The 19,260-nt window shown below is 41.0% G+C and overlaps 2 protein-coding genes across 10 annotated transcripts in view; both read left to right on the top strand.

Moving 5' to 3' along the window:
- Positions 1-251: 251 nt before the first annotated feature.
- On the top strand, positions 252-16,230 carry CCP110 (centriolar coiled-coil protein 110). Of its 8 annotated transcripts, none has more exons than XM_085074744.1 (15): positions 252-342; positions 2,205-2,361; positions 3,341-3,469; positions 4,424-6,068; positions 6,772-6,896; positions 7,036-7,219; positions 7,903-8,039; positions 8,388-8,504; positions 8,758-8,859; positions 9,140-9,256; positions 9,415-9,494; positions 10,052-10,114; positions 11,016-11,075; positions 11,640-11,722; positions 14,889-16,230. In XM_085074744.1, exons 2-15 carry the CDS (start codon positions 2,215-2,217, stop codon positions 14,939-14,941), a joined length of 3,042 nt encoding a protein of 1,013 aa, XP_084930870.1. In that variant the 5' UTR covers positions 252-342; positions 2,205-2,214; the 3' UTR covers positions 14,942-16,230. The 8 variants fall into 8 exon arrangements, with proteins under 8 accessions (XP_084930870.1, XP_084930872.1, XP_084930866.1 ...); XM_085074746.1 differs by lacking the exon at positions 252-342 and adding an exon at positions 1,330-1,427 and having other exon boundaries at positions 6,775-6,896; XM_085074740.1 differs by lacking the exon at positions 252-342 and adding an exon at positions 1,330-1,427.
- A 968-nt stretch (positions 16,231-17,198) lies between these two features.
- Positions 17,199-19,260, top strand: part of VPS35L (VPS35 endosomal protein sorting factor like) — a 45,802-nt gene continuing 43,740 nt past the window's right edge. Inside the window, exon 1 of one of the 2 annotated variants that reach the window (XM_085074731.1) lies at positions 17,199-17,295. In XM_085074731.1, the coding sequence (XP_084930857.1) occupies positions 17,279-17,295 (17 nt within the window). In that variant the 5' untranslated portion in view covers positions 17,199-17,278. Of the gene's footprint in view, positions 17,296-17,658; positions 18,338-19,260 lie in introns of those variants that run through there. The other variant, XM_085074730.1, reaches the window with a different exon arrangement.

Below are 19,260 nucleotides of genomic sequence, written 5' to 3'. Positions count from 1 at the left end.
GGGCGGTGCCGTACGGTCGGGGCTGTGCCGGACAGGGCGGGCGGCGGTGGCACTGACAGCTCTGTGTGTAACACCCGCCGAGATCCAGAGCGATGAGCAACGAGGCGGCCAAACAACCGGGTCAGTGACGGCTGGACAAACTGAGCGTGTTTAGTCTAGAAGTGGAATAGCAAAGCAGAGAAATAGCAGTTTGTATTAACGTAAGTGGGGGGGTTGACCCCTTTTTTTCTTTTTTTCCTTTGGTGCGTGTATCTGTGAGAAGGATGGGAAGCAACCGACTTTCCAGTGAGGAACTCTGACCAACTAGAGGTAGAACAGGTACCGGGCGATCTTCTAAACTGGGTTTGTTTATTTATTTATTTATTTTTTAATTGCTGAGATGAATATTTGCCATATATTGTGCCGGCTGGTTCTGAGCATCTCAGATACTCTGTCAGTCGTTCTGTGTTTCGGCCAGGTGTAGCTGAAGAAAAACCAGAGGTATATATGCAGACGCGCAACAAATAATGGAATATCTAATGAGATGTCTAACATATTAAAAAAATCTTTTGATGAACAACAGCATTTGTTAATATTAAATATAAATATTTTAGAAAACAAACCCCCTCAATTACCATTGAAGAGGTAACAGATGACGAAGTTGTTTTTTGAAACAAGAATGACAGCTTTAACAACTCTAAATACCGGGAATTAGAGATGTTTCCATAAATTTAAATTAATTATGCCCGGGACAAGTGCTGGCAAACAAGTGTGGATTTTCCTTCCACCTGACCTGCCTGACAGGTGAGTGTTACCTGCTCCTGGACTGGCTGGATCAGCAGCTGGCTGCCGCCCGGCCGGGAGGGATCGGGTGTCTGTGGTGCTGTCCCCGTGGATTCTGTCCCCACGGATGCTGTCCCCACGGATGCTGTCCCCATGGATGCTGAACTCACAGAGCATGTGAACAGGTGCTCATGTTTATCTTTCTCATCACAGCGTGCGCGGTGAAACTGATACCTGTGGCGGCACATTTGTGGTCCTGAGTACACAAGGACTGCACAGCCGTGTGATATTTAATTTAATGGGATGAAGCCGAACAGACTACGCTGGTGCAAACAGGGGAATTTGTCTGGGAGAAGTATGGGTGGAAATGGCTGGAAATCAGAGCAGCGGGATGGCGCTGTCATCTCTCTGAGGTGGGGCTGCCTTTGCTGGGCGCTCGGCTAGACGCGGCAGAGCTGTCCCGGGGGCTCGGCTGCGCGCACCGATCGCGACACGCCAGCCCGGGAGGTCTGTCCGTGTCGCAGGGAAGGCGGCGGGGCGGAGCGGAGCGCAGCGGGGCGGGCGGAGGCGCGGTGCGCGCTGGGTTCCGTAGTGCGGCGGCCCGGCCGTTGTGGCGGCGGTTGCCGGGGAGCGTTGGGGCAGCGCTGCTCTCGAGCCCCGCGCAGGTACCGAGCGTTGGACGGACCGGGCCGTGCCGGGACTGCGGCCCGCGGGGACAGCGCCGGGGCCCGGGGGGAGGCGATGCATCGGGCCCGGCCTGGGGCGGCTGGGTGCCCCGGAGCGGGCGGGCAGCGATCGGCCGAGGGAACAAAGCGTTGTCAGGCCTCGCCAGGCGGTGCTGGGCTCGCTCCGGGGGAGACGGGCAGTGCCAGATATCTGGGCGCTTTTAAGGAAACAGGGCTGTAATTTATCTCCTTTTTGTTTTGGTGTAAGTATCGGCGTCTGTTCCTGCAGGGATGTATCGAGACGGAGGCTCACGGGAGCGAGACACAAATTCCTCTCAGCCCCCTAGACGTATCAAGGCTTTCTTCTTTTTTTTTTTCCCCTTTCCTTTTTCTTTTTTTATCTCCCGTTCCAATTGGGCTTCCATTTTATTTATTTTTTCACAGTTGATATGGTCTGTCATATTGTTGTGCAAGATCTCAAAGGTTTAGTCTTTGATGGAAATTAAGATTATCTGTTACAGGTGTAGTTTTGTAAATCCTGATAACCTCAACGCTTGCTTTCTTCTCTGTGTACTTGTGATCATCATTGTTGCTCATATATGCAAATTTTGCTTTTATGGGGAGAAATAAGGAAGAGCTTTACAGGCTTTGTTAATGATAGGAAGAAGAAAAACTTAATTCAGTTTTCTAATGTCAAATGTGTTTCCCAAAACATAGTTGTTTTCCCTTTCAGGGTCTTGGAAGTGCATGGGAGAGTAATGTTACTATTCTTTGCAGCTTAGATACCATGAAGATGGAGGACTATGAAATATTCTGTAGGAAGCATCTTTCCAGAATCAAAGAAGAGGCAATAAAAGGAGAAGCCTCTTTGACCGTTCAGCACAAAAATACCTCCCTCATTCAATTCCATGGAGTCCCTGTGCTTTCCCCTCTGGTAAGGCCTTTTTTTATCCCCTTTCCTCCCTGGTGTGCTAACTGTGCTGTTGGCCCTGGCTTTGATGTGCACATGTAATGGTTCTACTGAAGGTGTTTGTGTGACAGACCTGTGTCATCTGACCTGCTGCTTAGTGTATCCTAGGCATTCCTAGCCTTCATCTTACAAACTAAGGGGTAAAATGTACTTTTTTCCCCCACACAGACTGCATTTAGTGTAATTTTTTAGAAGTTGTTATCTTCCTAAGGGGAGCACAAATATTGATGGTTTTCAGTAATGTTACTGCTGGGCTTAACTTCATGTAAGATCATATTGACATTTCAAACATTTAACACGTGAGTTAGTTTAATGCTGTAAAAAATATGCAAATAGGAAATACCGAAATAGTTAAAAAGCTTTTAAGTAAATTTTTTTTGCATGTGTTTGCACCTTCCTCTAATATATTCCACAGGCTCATCAATTATGTTAAGTCATTCTGTGCTAATGCAAGCACAACCAAGCTGAAGATTGTTGGTAGTTCCTGCAATACTGCAGCTGACTTCTTTGTTTCAGTGATGGGAAGAAATGGGAGAGAGTCTCTAACACAATGTCCAAAAATCATGATACAGATAGAAATTGCAGATACATTGTCATAATCTTCATTTACAAATGCTTGGATATTATACGGATTTTTAGAAAAAATGTCTGAATCCTGTGTCAGATTGGTACCGTGGCATGTAATGTTCATGAAAATTTTTTCTAAATGATATTTTAAATTCATGTTCATTTGCTTGTGTGCCAAGAAGGCATTTTGTCCATCTTCCCATAAGAAATATAGTTGGTTGAAAAGAAGCTAGCATTTAGCATGTGCATAAAGTCTTAGGTGATTGCTGTTCTTCTAATTGTTTTGTTCTGTTGTTTTTCTATTTTGTTTCTGTAATTCTGTATTGAAATTTGCATTTGGTGATATAAGTCATGTTTCTTGCACTCTGTTTTGCAGCTTAGCCTTGAAAAGAAAAAGGAAATACAACAATATAAGGAGAAAGCACTGGACCTAGAGACCAGGAAACGGGAGTCCCGGAAAAAAGCTTTATTGAATCGTGTTCAGGAGATTGTAGAAAATGTCCAGGTAGTGTCAGTCAAAAGCTGCCTCATAGCTTTACAGAAAACCTCTTCTTACAGACATTTGAGAAAGTCCTGGGGTTTAAGTATTCTCCCATATAAACATGAAATTAGTAGCAGTTAATTCTCCAGAACCAGCATTTGCTGGTATTTCATGCTGATTGTCCTTATAATTGATTATTTAGTGGTACTTGTTGTAGTGCATGGGATTTGCTTTTCAATGCTTGTTTTGCTGCATGCAATAGGCAGAGCCTGCTGTTGCTTTTGTAAGAGTGTTGGAAACAACTAGATTGTTGAAACAAATGAACAGCTTCCCTGTGTTAGAGCTTGCTTTATTTGCAAGCTTATGGTTTAATCATAAAATAATCTACATTCAACCTTATGATTACAGAATTAAAATCACCGTCACAAAACTTGAAATTCTGTTGTGTGCTTTAAAATTTTACTGCAACTATTTCTTTTTCTTTGCTGCTTTAATTATGAATTTCTTAGAGGTTTAAATTTAAAAGACTAGTAAATACGTCTAATCAAGGAGCTATTATATGTCTTTGTAACTGTTGTAATATAGCCTTTAAATTAAATTATTGCTTAAACAAATACACTTAACAGTGAGTTTGTTGAGTTACCAAGGTGGCAAGCAGTTTGCGTTGTTTGCTGAGTGTTTGTGGCAACCATCAGCTGGCTTGGGGTTTGACCAGCAGACCAGGAAAGTACATTCAATATAAAAACAAGTTAATTTTTTTTCCCCAAATATGTCCTGTTTATAACTGAGATGCAGCACATAAGCTAATTGTAGTCTGAAAATCCTTTTAAACAAATGCTGACTGGAAGTAATGTGTAATTCTCACCTAAATGAAGTTGGTTTTCTAGATTTTCTTTTAAGTTCAAGTGAAGTTTGCAGGAGTCTGAGATTCTGAGATTTCGTTGAAAATATGTAATTTTTTAAAATTTTAATTTACAGATGAAGAAAGGACCTAGCATGAGTGATGTGAAGACACAGGAGGCTGAGAATTCTTGTGCTGATTTGGATTCAAAGGCTTTTACTGACTTCACAGCTCTATCAGCTATGAGTTCAGCACGTTCTCCTGAAAAGCATGGTTCCGTGGACTTGGAAAAGACACCAGAACTTAGATCATCAGATACTGCAGGGAAAACGACATCAAATGTGACAGAAGTAGTTAAAGCAGCAGAAGAAAATGTTTCTTCAAAGCCAAATGAGAGTCGCTTCTCGAAAGACGCGCATTGTCCAAGGGCTGCATCTCCTGACAAGGTTTGTAACAAGCTCACATCTCACACTCTGCAGAAGCAGGAGGGACGAGTGGGGTCACCATCAGATGAGGATGTCCAAGATCCATGTGTAATGAGCCTTCAGAACCTGATAAAGAAGTCTAGGGAGTACATAGAGAAGGAGCAAAGCAAGCGAACCTCAAAAAGTAGTTCAAAGAGGAGTACGAATGAGAGTAATTCGGATAAAGAAAATGATGGTGTTCAAACGTCTGACTCCGGGAAAGAGAGAGCGAAGTTTACAGGCAGAAGTTGTGCTGCTCAGACGCTCGATAAACCCAGTCTTAATAAATCAAATACACTTCTCCAAGGTGCCTCTACTCATACAAATAGCACAAGTAAGTCCACTTTATCCAGTTTTTCTAAAGTAGACATACCTATGAGAGTTGGAACACCTCCTTTGGCAGATTCAGATTCAGATGAGGAATTGAAAAAGAATTCCGTGTTTGACCGTGACAGCAGCATTGTCAGGAGCCTCACAGGCTCTTATGCCAAATTGCCAAGCCCAGAGCCAAGCATGAGCCCTAAAATGCACCGACGGCGCCCAAGACCTTTATCCATGGGACACATCATTATAAACAACCCTGTGAATGCTTATGAGTTAAGCCCTAAAGGCAAGGGTAGAGCAATGGATTTAATCATGCAGGATATTGCAGATAAAAACAATGTGTCTGAATCTGCACCAAAATTCATGGTGGACTTCACTACGGTTTGCCCTGGCAGAGTTCCTGGTGTCAGCAGGAGTTCTTCAGGCCCTTGTGATGGCTTGGGGGCTGGCAAACCAAATCGCCATTCCTTTGGGCTCTTTGAAAGCAGAGGAACAGTTTCGGCTACAGTGGAAGGACAGGTGGTGATGGAGAACAGAGGGCCATATAAAGTAGAGACCAACACTAATATGGTACCTCCAAAATTGAATGAGCCCTTTGCCATCAGTCAGTCTACAGTGACACAGAAGATCCTGGCTGTGAATGAAATGAAACCAGCTACTTTGCTAGAAAACACTAAATGTAATTCTCCAATGGAACTCAATAAATCTTACGACGTAGAAAACCCATCTCCACTACTAATGCAGAGCAAGAATGTGCAACAGCAGATGGATAATACTCCAAGTGTTTCCTCAGCAAATGAGCAGTTTCCAGAAAATTTTGAAAGGGTAAAACGAAGACTTGATTTGGACACAGACAACTGCCAAAAAGAAAACAGTTCCTGTGTTTTAAGAGTTGGAGTGGAAGAGCAAGAGAAGCAGTGGTTGCAAGAACAGAAATATCCTGTGGGATCAGTTTACATTACCAAGAATGCAGTGCTTGAAAATATGGCAAAAGGTAAAATATTTCCTGTAGCTGAGGGTTACTTTTCAGTTTATAAATATTTGAGGAAAAACCCCAGTGATCATTAGTCATTGGTGTTTCTAAGTATGTATGTGTATCAAAAGACTAAAATTTTATTGCATGTAGATTTTTTTCAATCACCTAATTTCTCTAATTTAATTTGACATCACAAATACTGATTTTCCATTTGAATCTAGTTGGAATTTAGTTTTACTAAGAAAACTGTCTTATGCCATGAGGTCTGAATAAGACTACTAAAAGAAAAGGTAGCCCATGTAAATGAAAAGAAAACCATATAGATATTTTCTTCATATTCAAGACTGTGTTGCTTCTGTGTGTCTGTACCAAATGAACCTGAAGTGGCATAAATAATGTTAATTCACTCCAGCCAGTGTAACAATTCTTAGAGCTGTATTTTCCATGTTCCTATTTTAATAGAGGTTTTTGTTGTTGCTGCTGCTGTGTTCACAAGTTTAGTCCACAAATAAAAACATGCAAATGTTTTGAAGGACTAGTAAATGATGGGGTTCTTCACAATGCATAATGGAAACTTGATATTATGGAAACCTGATATCAAAGCCATCTTCTTTACTTTTTACTGATGATGCAAATTACTTCTGATAAAGGATGTATGTCTCTGGCAAAGATCATATGGAAGGTATTTAATATTTGATTCTTTGTTATGTTTTTTTCTCAGAAGATATTTTAAAAACTAAAATGTTGGCCTTTGAAGAAATGAGAAAGAGACTTGAAGAACAGCATGCACAGCAGCTGTCAATTCTGATAGCTGAACAAGAGAGAGAACAGGAGAAACTGCAGAAGGTAAAGCCAAAATGAAAAATTCTAATCAAAGGTTTTGTGTTGTATGGAAGTTTGTCAGGAAGCAGTTTGGTTTAAATGTGTATTCTGTTGCTTTGCAGAATTAGAAAAATGGTCTCATGGTTGAATCTTCCTTTTGTAGGAACTGGAAGAGCAGGAGAGAAAGTTGAAAGGAAAGAAGGTTACTACAACGGAAATAGAAATTTCCAAAGTGAATATTAACAGTAGGATGGAGTTGGAGTGGAGGAAAAAAAGTGAAAGTGGCTTGCTGGAAAGTGTGCAGTCTCAGCTGGAGACAGTCCATAACACAAACTCCACCAGCATTGGTAAAACTGGGAGGGAAGATTATAGATGAAGTGTTGTGATGTATTTTGTTCTGCAGTGCTTGACTGGACCAGCTGCCCCACTGCATGCATGAGTGCAGTGTTCCTGCCCTAGGGCTGCTCAGGGTACACAGACAGCTGCTGCCCTCAGCTGGGGACAGCATTTGTGAAACCAAGTCTGTCACATCTTTGTGTCGCTGGCATTTAGCACAGGTTCAGCCATCCTCAAACTGTTCCATGTACTGCATTTGTTACGTAACTCTTTTAGGACACATCCAAGGAAAACAAGCTAAGAATAACCTCCTTTGATCAAGGATGAGGATGTGGATTTGCATCATGTCCCAGAAGGACTATCCTCATGCTGTGTAGCTGCACAGCACTGGGCCAGGTGGTCACGTTTGTGTAGAAGGTTTAGAGGGGCCCTGCCAGAGATCTTAACTGCAAGGCAGAACAGCTATAGCTGATGGAACCCTCTCACCTGTTCCAGAACGTTATGAAATGTTTTGTTCTGTCTTCTATTTAGCAAATTTTGCATGGAAATCAGTCAGAAATATTCAGCTTGCTTCTTGCCTATAATTGACCTTGCAGACAAAGCTGTGACCCCTGAGCTGAGTGTAAACACAGACAAAGGCATTACTTCATTGGCAGGAATGTGTGTTGAACTGTGTGCTCTGATTTGCATGCAGGTTTTGCTCATACAACACCCAACACCTTTGCTTCAACAAGTGAAACTTCATTCTATCTCTGGGGACCATCAGGTAGTGGAGTTATAAAAACCTCAGTATCCAGGCCAAGTAATAGGATCAAAACTAGGTGGACTCAGGTAAGGGAAATTTTTTTTTTTTTAATCTTATAAAGCCCTCATGTTTTTTTAAGGCACTGGTAACTTTATAACAGCTGTGCAGTAATAAATCTCAGAAAATTTTAGTATCCTTTCCTATATCAACTTTGATTACACACGAGAACTGTATAGGATATTTTTTGTATTCATATATGCAAAATGTATTGCTTCTGCTATATTATGGTGGGTATTTTGGCCCAGCCAAAGCTTTATCATCAGCTTGTTTCACACTTGAAAACTTACGTCACTTGATGGATGTTACTTGATAAATAATTCATAATTCTTGCTTTTTTAGTCAAAAATTTAGTAAATGCTTTTTTCTTCTTTAAGGTTTTCAGTCCAGAGATACAAATGAAGTTCGACAAGATCACTGCAGTGGCAAAGGGATTTCTCACTCGTAGACTCCTGCAGACAGAAAAACTGAAACATCTTAAGCAAACTGTGAAAGTAAGATCAATTATTTGATAATAGGCAGCTTCTCCTCCTGTTTGTTTTTGTTCCTCTCCTCAATTGACAGAGGAAATCCTGCATTTTCTGCTCTTAGAAGATTTTGGGGCTGTTACATGAATATGTGTGAGTGTTGTGTTGTTTAGTGTTGTGAGGTCCAAGTCAAAGAATCTATATCCTATGTGTACTGTTCGTAATGATTATTATGAAGGGTTATACCTGGTGCTTACACTTGTTTTCCCATCTTTCCCAGGATACTCTGGAGTTCATAAAAAATTTTCAGTCTGAAGCCCCGTTGAAAAGAGGAAGTGTGTCAGCACAAGATGCATCCCTTCATGAAAGAGTAATGGCTCAGGTGATAGAATTTAAGCTTTTTTTTTTTGTCTTTCCTAGCTATTCTGCTTTTGTAGTATAAATACATAAAACCGTGAGAGCGGCTTTGTTTAGAGTAAAACCTTTAAGGAAGAGAAGGTTCCATTTTTTTGCTTGACACAAATTTATTTGATTCCAAAAAATTGATTTCAAAATTATGAAGTGTTTTGTTTAGATTGAAAGCAAAAAGAGCTTGATGATCAAAACCATGGGCATGTAAACTTGATTGAATGTTTTATTAAAATTGTAATTATTCTTTCCAGCTGCGAGCTGCTCTGTATGACATCCATGACATCTTTTTCACAATGGAGGCATCGGAGAGAATGAATATTCTCCGTCACGATCGTGAAGTTCGTAAAGAGAAGATGCTCAGGCAAATGGTGTGTTATATTCCAGGGAATGTAAACTGTTCTAAGACTTTTAAGTACTGAATCATTTTGCATTTTAGAGACTCTTCTCCACTGTACAATGTTTCTTAAATCTAAATTTTTAATTATGCTTTTGTAGGTAACTATCTTCAGTATCTTCTTTTTTTTAGGATAAAGTAAAGAGCCCAAGAGAGCGAGTGCCACTTTCAACAGCTACGCAGAAATCTCTGGACAGGAAAAAGTACATGAAGTATGTGCAGCTCTCCCTTGGGTGGAGAGGGTTGGTGGGAAGGGTTCAAAAGGAGGAGTAGGAAGTACAACAGTTTCTTTGCAAACTGACATCTCTGCTAGGAAGAATGAGTCAAAAGCTTTCCAGGTGTTGCTAATTGTATTTTGTTCTTACTTTTAAGACACTTCTTGTTTGTGTGGAGAAAAATATTTGTTCTAATTTGTGCATTTACACTATAATGCAGTGGTGGGTGCTTAGTTTGTGGTTGATTTTGCAAATTGTAAAAAGTGCTCCAAGAGATTTTATCTATTTAAAGTGCCTAGCAATAGAGCTAGTTGGTAGAGCATCTCTGGCAAAGTTTTTTTGGGGGAAATGGTAGCAGGCATTATCCTGCAACACAGTGGACTGAACAGTTGTTACACTTGCTCCTGAGTAAAGAAGTGATAATCTGTAGTAGTGCTCTGGCAGTATTACATGTAGGTGTAGTTCCTCTTGTAGGCTTTCTCTGAGTGTTTCTGTTCAATACCTGGGTGAGGATTTGATTACTGAAATACATTTCAATGCTTTTGTTTCTCTAGGGCTTCAGAAATGGGAATACCAAGTAAAAAAGTAATCATAAAACAAAAAACTCCTGAAAACCGGTGGGTGATGTTTACTTGTATTGGGATGCTTTTAAGAAACTGTCTCATAATAATATATTCTGTGATCTGTATAGTTGGTTTGCCATCGATCAGCTTAATTCGTGCTACTAGTAAAATGGAAAAGGGTTTATTAGCTCATTGGAAGTCAGGAAAGATACAGTTTCTTCTGGATCAGTTCTAAAATTTTATCATTAGAAGTTATTTATTTATGGCTTTAAGTCTCGGTGCTCAGGTTCAAAGTTTTTCTCTGAGATGCACTATTAAGCTTCAGTTTGGCACTACTTGTCCTCATACCCTTTACTTTGCAGTGCAATTATTGATAATGCTTATCTTTAGGAAGCTGTCAGAAAAGAAGTGGCTTTCTGTTGTGAGGAAAGTTCTTGTTCCTTGATTGTGTGATTGTTTGCTCAGATCACAGAAATGACAGTGTTCTCAGTACATGTTGCTCAGGAAGACAGCAGCTGCTCTCTTATGAGGCCTGTCTGTCCCTTTTTCTCGTATTAAAAGTCAGATACTTGGCATCCCTTGGAAACAACTTTTGTCCCATGTTTGCCTAAAAGCTGTGAAGACATGCTGTCTACTCATACAGTTCAGTCTTCAAGGACTAGTGTAAGCAGTGCAGCCCTTTTTTATGTGTGTTCTCATTGATGACTGGGAACCCAAGGCACTGTTGAGGCACATCTATCTGTGTGCTATTGTGTTTCTTTGTTTTAAATAGTGGAAGTAGTAATCTTACCCTGGAATTTTGATTCCAGCCACTTTGCCTACATGTCATTTGCATTACAAAACCTTTTAGCCTTTCTGAAATTTGTTATGTGAAGCATGATGCATAATTCAGTATTGCTTGAGAGATTTTTATTTTTAAAGGGAAAAAGCACTAATAACATTTGTGTTTTAACAGCATACTTCAACCAAACCAAGGACAGAATGCCCCGGTTCATAGACTGCTTTGCAGACAAGGGTAAGAGCACAGCATATTTCTAGCCTAGAGATGAAAGTAAATGCAAAGTACAAGAACTGTGATTGCTGAATAATATTTACACATAATGGTGCAACTGTTGTTCAAAGTAAAAATAATTATTTCTCCCAGTATTTTGAGAGAGCGATGAAGCTTTGTTTTAACTTACACTGCAAGAAAATATTTAGTGTTGTCATCCTCTTGTGTATCGTCTTCATTTACACTTCCAACATTTCTATTTGTAACATTCATTCCATGAAGCTTTGCTTCCTCTTAATGAAATATGTGTATATTTCTGTGTGGATTGTAATGCCATGGTACCTGAACTGAATCAGCTTCTTGAAAAGAGTTTTTGAATCTGTTAATGGAGAGATGTTCTCCTGCTTAATGTATTTATGTAAGCTATAATAATGTCAATAGGAACTGTACACGTGGTCAGGAAGAGGCTCTGTGGGACATTGTAAAAATGTTTTCATGCCAAACACAGTTTGATAGAGTCTATATTTTTTGTATACAGCCTTTCGACTTTGTTGCAAGTGACTTATTAACTCTTTTATATTTAATTAGAACCCCTAAGACCCCACTGCATGGGGTTCAGCAAAATAGAAAGAAGGCCTCAGGGAGCAGAATGTCTAACAAGGCTGTTTCAGGTGTGTAGAAAATTGGTGCTTGGATCTTATAGTAAATAAGTTACTAGTATCTAGAAAAAATAAATTGGCAATATATTATTTTCCTTTCCTTGTGCACCTGCTTTGCTATGCCTTAAGTCTAACCTATCTCTTCAAACAAACCTGCGCTGGTAACTGAACCATCCACTATCAAATTCTATAAACAAAGTATATAGAATGTGCTGCACAGCTCATTTGCTTTCTCTCACCAGATGCCCAGTCATAAAAAAGGGTTGCCAGATATATTTACTAGAACTGTTGAGAAATTGATAGTAGTCAAAACAGACTTGGATTAGAATCTTCATGTCATTTAATTCTTAGTTCTGTACACATGTTTTCAGCATGGAGCATACTGAAAGGACAGGAAGGACAGTTTCGGACTCCTCAGCAGGTGTTCACTCATCATACAGTCCTAAAATCACATATATATATGTAAAGTTTTCCTGTAGCATCTTAACAGCATGTTTGAGTCTTAATGACCCAAGTTTAAAAGTAGAGTATTTCTGTGCTTCCATACAGAGATTACTGATTGGTTACCTTTCATTTAAAGGGTTTGATAATAGTGCTGAACCTCTAATAAACCACTATGAATGTTCTTACACAATTTCTAAAGCAAATGATGAGATGACAACCAGGATTGTCGTTTGGGATGTATCTCCAAATTTCTCTGCCTTGTTGCTATTTGTAAAATATGTGGAAAGTCATTGAATGCTTTCTGTAGTGGCCTTCTTGGAACTTCAAGCAAATGTGGCTAACCAGTTGTATGCTGTTTAGTTCTGGTTGCTCAGTGTAACCTATTTTAGAGCTTGGACATCACACGTGTTCTGGTGGTGCAATACCAGCACTTCCATGTCCTCTTGCAGAAATAGGTTAGACTTGTACTAAATGAATAGAAATGCATTCTGAAATTATTACATGGGGAACACTTGGCATGAAAGAAACAATCTGCATAATTTTGCAATAATGAAAAAACTTAATTGGAATATATTTAGATAGAATATGGTTTTCTATATATATGGATAAAATGTGAATAGTGAAAAGCCTGGTAGTACGTTAAATAGGGTATTGATTTCATTTCTTGTCCTCATTCATCACTGACTATCAGTTAAATTTGGCTTATTAGTGGGGCAAAAAGGGAAGGAGGGCCAGTAACATGCAGCTATTATGAATACATTCAACTTAGAGATGAGACAGACCCTTAGAAGAAAATAACATGTTCATCCAACTTTTTTTCTTTTGTTCTCCTGGTTGTTGTTTTGAACTCTATCTGCAAAGCGCTTTGTAGCTTTAATACCACTCTGGATTGTTGTCTTTGTCTGGCAAGAAGAGATTTTGTTAAGGAATCAAGTGGCAATACTAAACGTAGTTTTTTTTGGTTTTTACTCCTTCAATCCAAAGTTCTGTGCTTGAGAGAAAAGTACAAACTCATAAATCAGCAGTCTTTTTTTTTTTTTTTTTTAATCAATTAGTTTAAATCAGACTGAGATGTTCCATCTGCAAGCAGGGCCAGGCAGGGCATTTAATCAGGTCTGATTGTGTTAGAAAGAAAGTGGATGAGATCAGGTTGCTCTTACAACCAGGCCAATTTATCATCTCTACCCAGTTTCCTTTTCTGTGGAAAAGAAAAGATGGCATGAGGCACATAGAATGTCTGGGTGGTGGCAGGACTTGGCCAAGCCAAGGGCACAGCTTGCCCCTGTGAGGTGGTGGGGGCTGTGGGGTGTGTTGGCTTTCAGGCCTGCACTTCAGGAAGCCTCACACCTGCTGTGTGTGAGTAGCACGTCTGTCCTTTGTCCCAGGAGAGGCCTCATGTGATTGCCCCTTGGCACTGGAAAAAGCTGGGTGATCATTGTTTTCAGAAGAACTGCCACTCTTTTTATTCCAACTTGCCTTCTGCAATTCCTTAGTCTAGATTGCTGTGGGATTTTTGCACTTCCATATACTATTACTGTAATATCCTATTACTTGTGTGGGATTTTTATATAACTTGGAGGACACTTGAGGAGAGTTAAGGAGAGCATTAATCCCTAATAAAGCACCATGTCTGTCAGCCTGGTTGTCTGTCCTACGAGATCACAGGTGAGCTGAAGAGCACAGCACTGGGGAGTGGAGGGCCAGCAAGAATGCCTTTTGTGTAGTGGGAGCCTGTTGAGATGTGAGGGATGCTCTGTGGGGAGGGCTCTGGGCATTCCCAAAGCTGCTTTGCCCTCGGACACCTGTAAGTAACCACTGCAGCTCTGACCAAGAGTAACTGAAGAGCCTAAAAGGGACTGGCACTTCCTTTGTCACCTTCATTTACTTGCCTGGTAGTCATTTCTCTTCCATGGCTGTCTTCCATTCCCACTGCTCTGCATCCTGTGGTATGATTTTCACTGCTTTGTATAAATGTTTGCTCACACTGGTGCACTTTCTTGATAACTGCTTGGACCCAAAGAATGCTGAGTTGTGCTACTTTTTAGCAGACTGCAGTACTGAGCCCTTATTACTGGAAGATACTTGTGCTAGGTACAGTATAATATGGATTTTAAAATATATGTATGTAAATACTTTTTCCCTGTGGAAAGACTTATTTGTTTGTTTGTTTATTTATTATTTCTTTTTCCTTAAGCATTCTTCCATTTATAAGGGCTCTGCCTGATGACATTGTTCATACTGCACTTCTAATTCTGGTTGTCTTATACTGACATATGGAAGCCTACATCTGTTTCTTGTTTTAATTAATGTGACAAAGGGAAAGAGTTAAGTATTTAACTCGTATGATATTTTTAAATTGATAATTTGTTTAAAAGTAATACATGGCATAGTTAAATTTATCAGCCATTTGATCTCTGTCTTGGTGATGCAACAGTTCTTTAAAAAATTTGTGAATTGCAGCTGCAGTTGTTTTAGAGTAGCAGAAAAGAAGATAGAATAGTTACCAAAGAGGTCAATACTATAAAATGTCATTACTTTTAAACCTATAGGTAGTTTTCATAAGGCTTTTGGAGTGTAACATCATGAAAACTGTCATTTTAAAAGTAGTTACTGAATGCATAATACTGCCTTAAAAAAAAGGTCCTAATTTTTTTCAGATATTTTTGTTGGATAATCCTGTTTCAAAAACCAGTACTATTAATTATAAAATGGTAATGTTTCTACTTAATTTTAGGAGCATATGCAGGAAGAACCCAAAGAAAGAAGCCAAATGTTGTGACAACTTAAGAAGACAGCACTCACTGGGATAAAATGTCTGTGTTTTAATGATGGCATTCTCAGCACTGATTTTTAATATTGCATCTTCTTTACATATATATATATTTCGACATTATAAACCTACTTTGTCGTTTTCAGACAACACATTAACACAATCATATTGAGGTAATATGCTTTGAAGCTCTAATACTTGTGGGAAAATTGCATGTTAGAACTTGTGTACAGACTAGTATTAATATATAAAAGATTCATAATCTTGTTTATTTGAAGAGTACCACAGGACAACATGAAGGTAATTTGTGACTTTTTCACACTTTTTAATTCTAGTGTCTGACATAGGCTTTTTGCCTTACTTAAATTGCAATTTCTGTGTGTGAGTGCCACCATAGGTAAGTCATGGGTATGTATTTAGTTTCATACCATAAAGTTAAAGCAGCTAAATGTGAAAAAACACCCAAACTTAATTTAAACAAAAGTGAGCTTTCATATCAGTGAATTTGTCAGCAGCCGTTTTGAATGTACTTTCTGTAGGAATGAGATTAGCTTAATTTCAGTACTAAAGGCCTTGTACCGAATTATTTGCATTTCTGCTGAGCTTGACAGACGTGGTCCAGATTCACTGCTGGGCTGATGCACATACTTACACTGACTAAACCAAAACTGTGCATTTATATGTGTGGTAGATCAAACTGCTCTACTGGAAGAGTCCTGGAATTTCATTTCCCTGCTGTCTACTGAATTTTCTTATGGGAAGCAACATTTGGCCAATATGGAGACAAGTATGTTCCACAAAAACTTCAGAAGGCAAGGTTTTAATTGTTTTACCATTTCAGACTTAGGCAGTAATTTCAGTCCATAACAATAATTGAGATTTGTTACATTTAATTAATGACAGTTGCAGTTTTTCTGAGCAGTTTATCTTTCACTGTGACCTAACAGGCCCTTGTACTGAAGTAATGATTTCTACAGGTGGGCAGTCCCTAGCAAATCCTAACACTTTCATATTTATGAATTTGTGACATTAAAAGATCATGGTCAAATTTTACCTTAATACCTTCCAACTGGTGGGTATTATCCATCAACTTGAGGAGAGCATAATTCTTCACCTTCTTGTAATGAACATGAAACGTGATATTAACACGGTCCTAGAGAGAAAAGCTCAGCTGAATAATCTTTGCAGTAGAGAACTGACTACCAGAATGTAAAATAGGTTATATTTTGTTACTTTCCCAATTGCAGTACAATACAACACAACACATTAACTTTGGAGGGTTTCTAATGTGTTGACATGAATGTAAGGGAAAAAAAGACTGTCGGAAAATTTCATTGCGGTAAATAGCAGGAAAGAGGAACATTACTAATGGGATGAGGACAGTACCTTCGTGGTACCAAGTTTGTCCTCTGCAGCTCGTGGTGCTGTTCAGAGCAGGAGTGTTATACCATGCAGAAAGATACCCAAATTGCGTGCTTGGAAAATGGCAAAAACACTGCCCAAGCACTTTGAAGGGTGACACTGCTTGGCTTAGTTGAAAGCCTGGGGCCAGGGGGGCACCTTAATGGTGTAAATAGGAGTTTACACCAGTGGAGGACCTGCCTCCCTCATACAAATGCTATGGTGCTTTAAAATCTGGTTATAATACGTAAAATGCCCAAGGCAAGCGTCCTGCTCGCCCAGTGGGCATCAAAGCTGTGTTTTAGTTCCCAGCTTTCCTTGGGAGTGGAAAACATCTCAACAGGGGAAGAATTTACAGTGACAAGGGTAACCTGTGTCACAGGTGACAAAAGGTGCTGTTGGTATAGCAGCACTAAAGATTGGTGTTTTTAATGGATGTTTTATGTGCTGTATTTATTATTAGCATAGGCAATATGTTGATGCACAGATAGGTTTGGTGTGTTAGTAGAAATGAATGTTTGCCTTCTCTTAGGGTTTCACATCTAAACCTCTTGTTCTTCAAGCATGTTTCCAGTGTGTAATAAAGCATTATAGCACAAGGGTTTTTTCTTTTTTTTTTCTTTTTTTTAAACTTTCATGAGGCCTTTCTCTCGACAAGTGCCAGAATTTGGTTTTGTACTTGGATGTTTTGTATTTATACATATTTATCTTTTTATTTCGTGTGGAATTGTGATACCATTACACAAAGTCTATTTATTTTTGTACTTCGTTTCGTTTTCACCAGTCTCGCTTTTTACTCAAAGCATTCTGCACAATAAACTCTAAATCTTTACCAAGAAGTTGATTTCTGTGTGTTTTTTGCGGAGCTCCGCCCGCCGCTCCCTCAGGCGTTTCCCGCGCTCGGGGCGGGGCGGGGCTGCGGGCGGAAGCGCTGTCATGTGACGGGGCGCAAGATGGCTGCCTTCCCCTGGTGAGGCGGAGCGGCACCGGGAGCTGCTGTGCGCCCCGCCGAGGGGCTGCCGGCGGGCGGGGGCTGCGGGTCGCTGCGGCTGCGCCAGGGCGGCTGTCATGCTCGGCGACCCTCGCAGCCGGGGGGCTGCGGCTGAGGCGAGGGCGGCCCGGCTGTGCCAGAGGGCTCGGGGCCACTCGGCCTCAGGGGACTGGGACCCAACGGGTGGCGCGGGCAGCCGGGGCGCTGGGTGCCGCCGGGGCGCTGGGTGCAGCCGGGGCGCTGGGGGCAGCCGGGGCGCTGGGGGCAGCCGGGGCGCTGGGTGCCGCCGGGGCGCTGGGGGCAGCCGGTCTCTGCCGCGGGACCGCAGCCCGGCGCTGCTGGCTGGCGCTGTCTGAGAAACCTGAGGGTACAGACCACATTCATAACACCCTGGCGGGGCACTGAGCTCCGCGGGTGCGGGGCGGCCGCGCAGCTCTGCCGGGGGTCGCAGCTGTGAGGCGGGCGGGACGCGACGGCCGCTGGCCTCCCGGTATTTCCCCTGAAATAAACCAGAGTTCCCCGAGCGCCGCTCGCGTTCCCCGCTGTGTTGTCTCGGAGCGAAGGGCAGGAGCGCTCCGCCCAGGGTCACTGCGGGCCGCTGCCCGCCCCTAAGCTTCCCCGGGGAGAGCAAGGTCTCGTGCTGTGTATTTACCTTTACCAGCACGGTTTAGCTTCTGTTAGTTACCTTTCATAGGCTCTCTAGAAGTAGGCGGGGGCTACAGACAGGCAGAGTCAGCTTCTAGCAGCGTGCATTTGTAGGAAAATGTGTACATGTGAGGAAGCTGCACTGCTTAGGATGTGGAATTGCTCAGTCTAGTGTATGTTTGGTGAAGGAAGGATAAAAGAGGCACTCTTTCTCTAACAGACAAAGCAGAAGAAAATAGGGCAAAACAAAGCAGAGCAGTAGGAATGGTGAAAAACTGATTCTTACATAGTGCAGCAGTGAGGTAACAGACTAATAAATAGGTCTGATAAAACTGATGCAGAAGTGGCCATGGGGAAATAGCCAGAACTTTACCAAGTAAGATGTTTCCATCAGGTTGTTCTCTAATATGGAAGATATTCTCATGCTATGGGTTTTAGCAGAACCCTAGCTATTTCTAAGCAGTATTGATGCTAAAAAGGTGTTTTGCAGATTAATTGTCTGCATAGTCATCAGTCTGCATATGAGAAAAAATAGCACCTGTTGGTGCAGAAGAGTTTTCAACATTAACATAATGTTCAAGTTAAGCAAATTTAAAAAATTAAACCAAATTTGTTAGAGTACTAAAAAAACTGTCAAGTATATAAAATAATTTTAATTTTAGGGCTATGATGCATTTTTATAATAGCTATGTGTAAATATATAGAGAAATTGGGGTTCAATATTCAGATAATGATAGGTAGTCACGATGGGATGTGCCTCATTGTGTTACCAATACTAATGTATGTCTAGCATTGTAAAGGGCCTCTCTTCTGTTTTACATGCCTGGCTCTTTGGTGCTGCCTGTAAGCTTTTTGAAGCTCTTGCTTTGGGAAAACACTGGCTCAGGGAGGGTGCTGTGTGCCTGGAAGCAGTCCCAGGAAAAAAGATGTTTTATCAGGAGGGGAGAAGAAGGTTGGTAGGCTGGCAGGTGTCAAAGGTGCAAAGTGGTGGCAATTCCAGTGCTGCTCATGTGTGAAAAGCCCTCTGTTAAAAGAGCACCTGAAGCAGGGGTGTAATGGTGCAGAATGCACAGAAGGTGAAAACCCAGCTTGGCCAAAGTCTTGTTTTTTATTTCCTCTCAAAAGCTGGCTGCACTACTGTGGCCGAGAAAGGAATGCTTAATCTCCTTTCCCTGGAGAGTAAGCAGAACGTAATGCCTGAGCAAACTTGATCTCATCTTCCATATTAGCTCTGTTACAAGCTGTCTTAATACTTGAATAACCACATTGTAAATGTACTTTTTAAAGACTTACTTGCAG

The sequence above is a fragment of the Lichenostomus cassidix genome, chromosome 14, assembly GCF_008360975.1.
Source record: "Lichenostomus cassidix isolate B80296 chromosome 14, HeHo_3.0, whole genome shotgun sequence".
In the NCBI taxonomy this organism is placed as follows: Eukaryota; Metazoa; Chordata; class Aves; order Passeriformes; family Meliphagidae; genus Lichenostomus; species Lichenostomus cassidix.
The sequence above is the reverse complement of the archived record's forward strand: the minus strand, read 5'-3'. Positions and strand labels throughout refer to the sequence as shown.

Coding starts and splice junctions, on each gene's coding strand:
- CCP110 (XM_085074744.1), top strand. CDS start 2,215: ATGAAGATGGAGGACTATGAAATATTCTGTAGGAAGCATCTTTCCAGA. Junction 2,362..3,340: donor TCCCTGTGCTTTCCCCTCTG/GTAAGGCCTTTT, acceptor TCTGTTTTGCAG/CTTAGCCTTGAAAAGAAAAA. Junction 11,723..14,888: donor GTCTAACAAGGCTGTTTCAG/GTGTGTAGAAAA, acceptor ACTTAATTTTAG/GAGCATATGCAGGAAGAACC.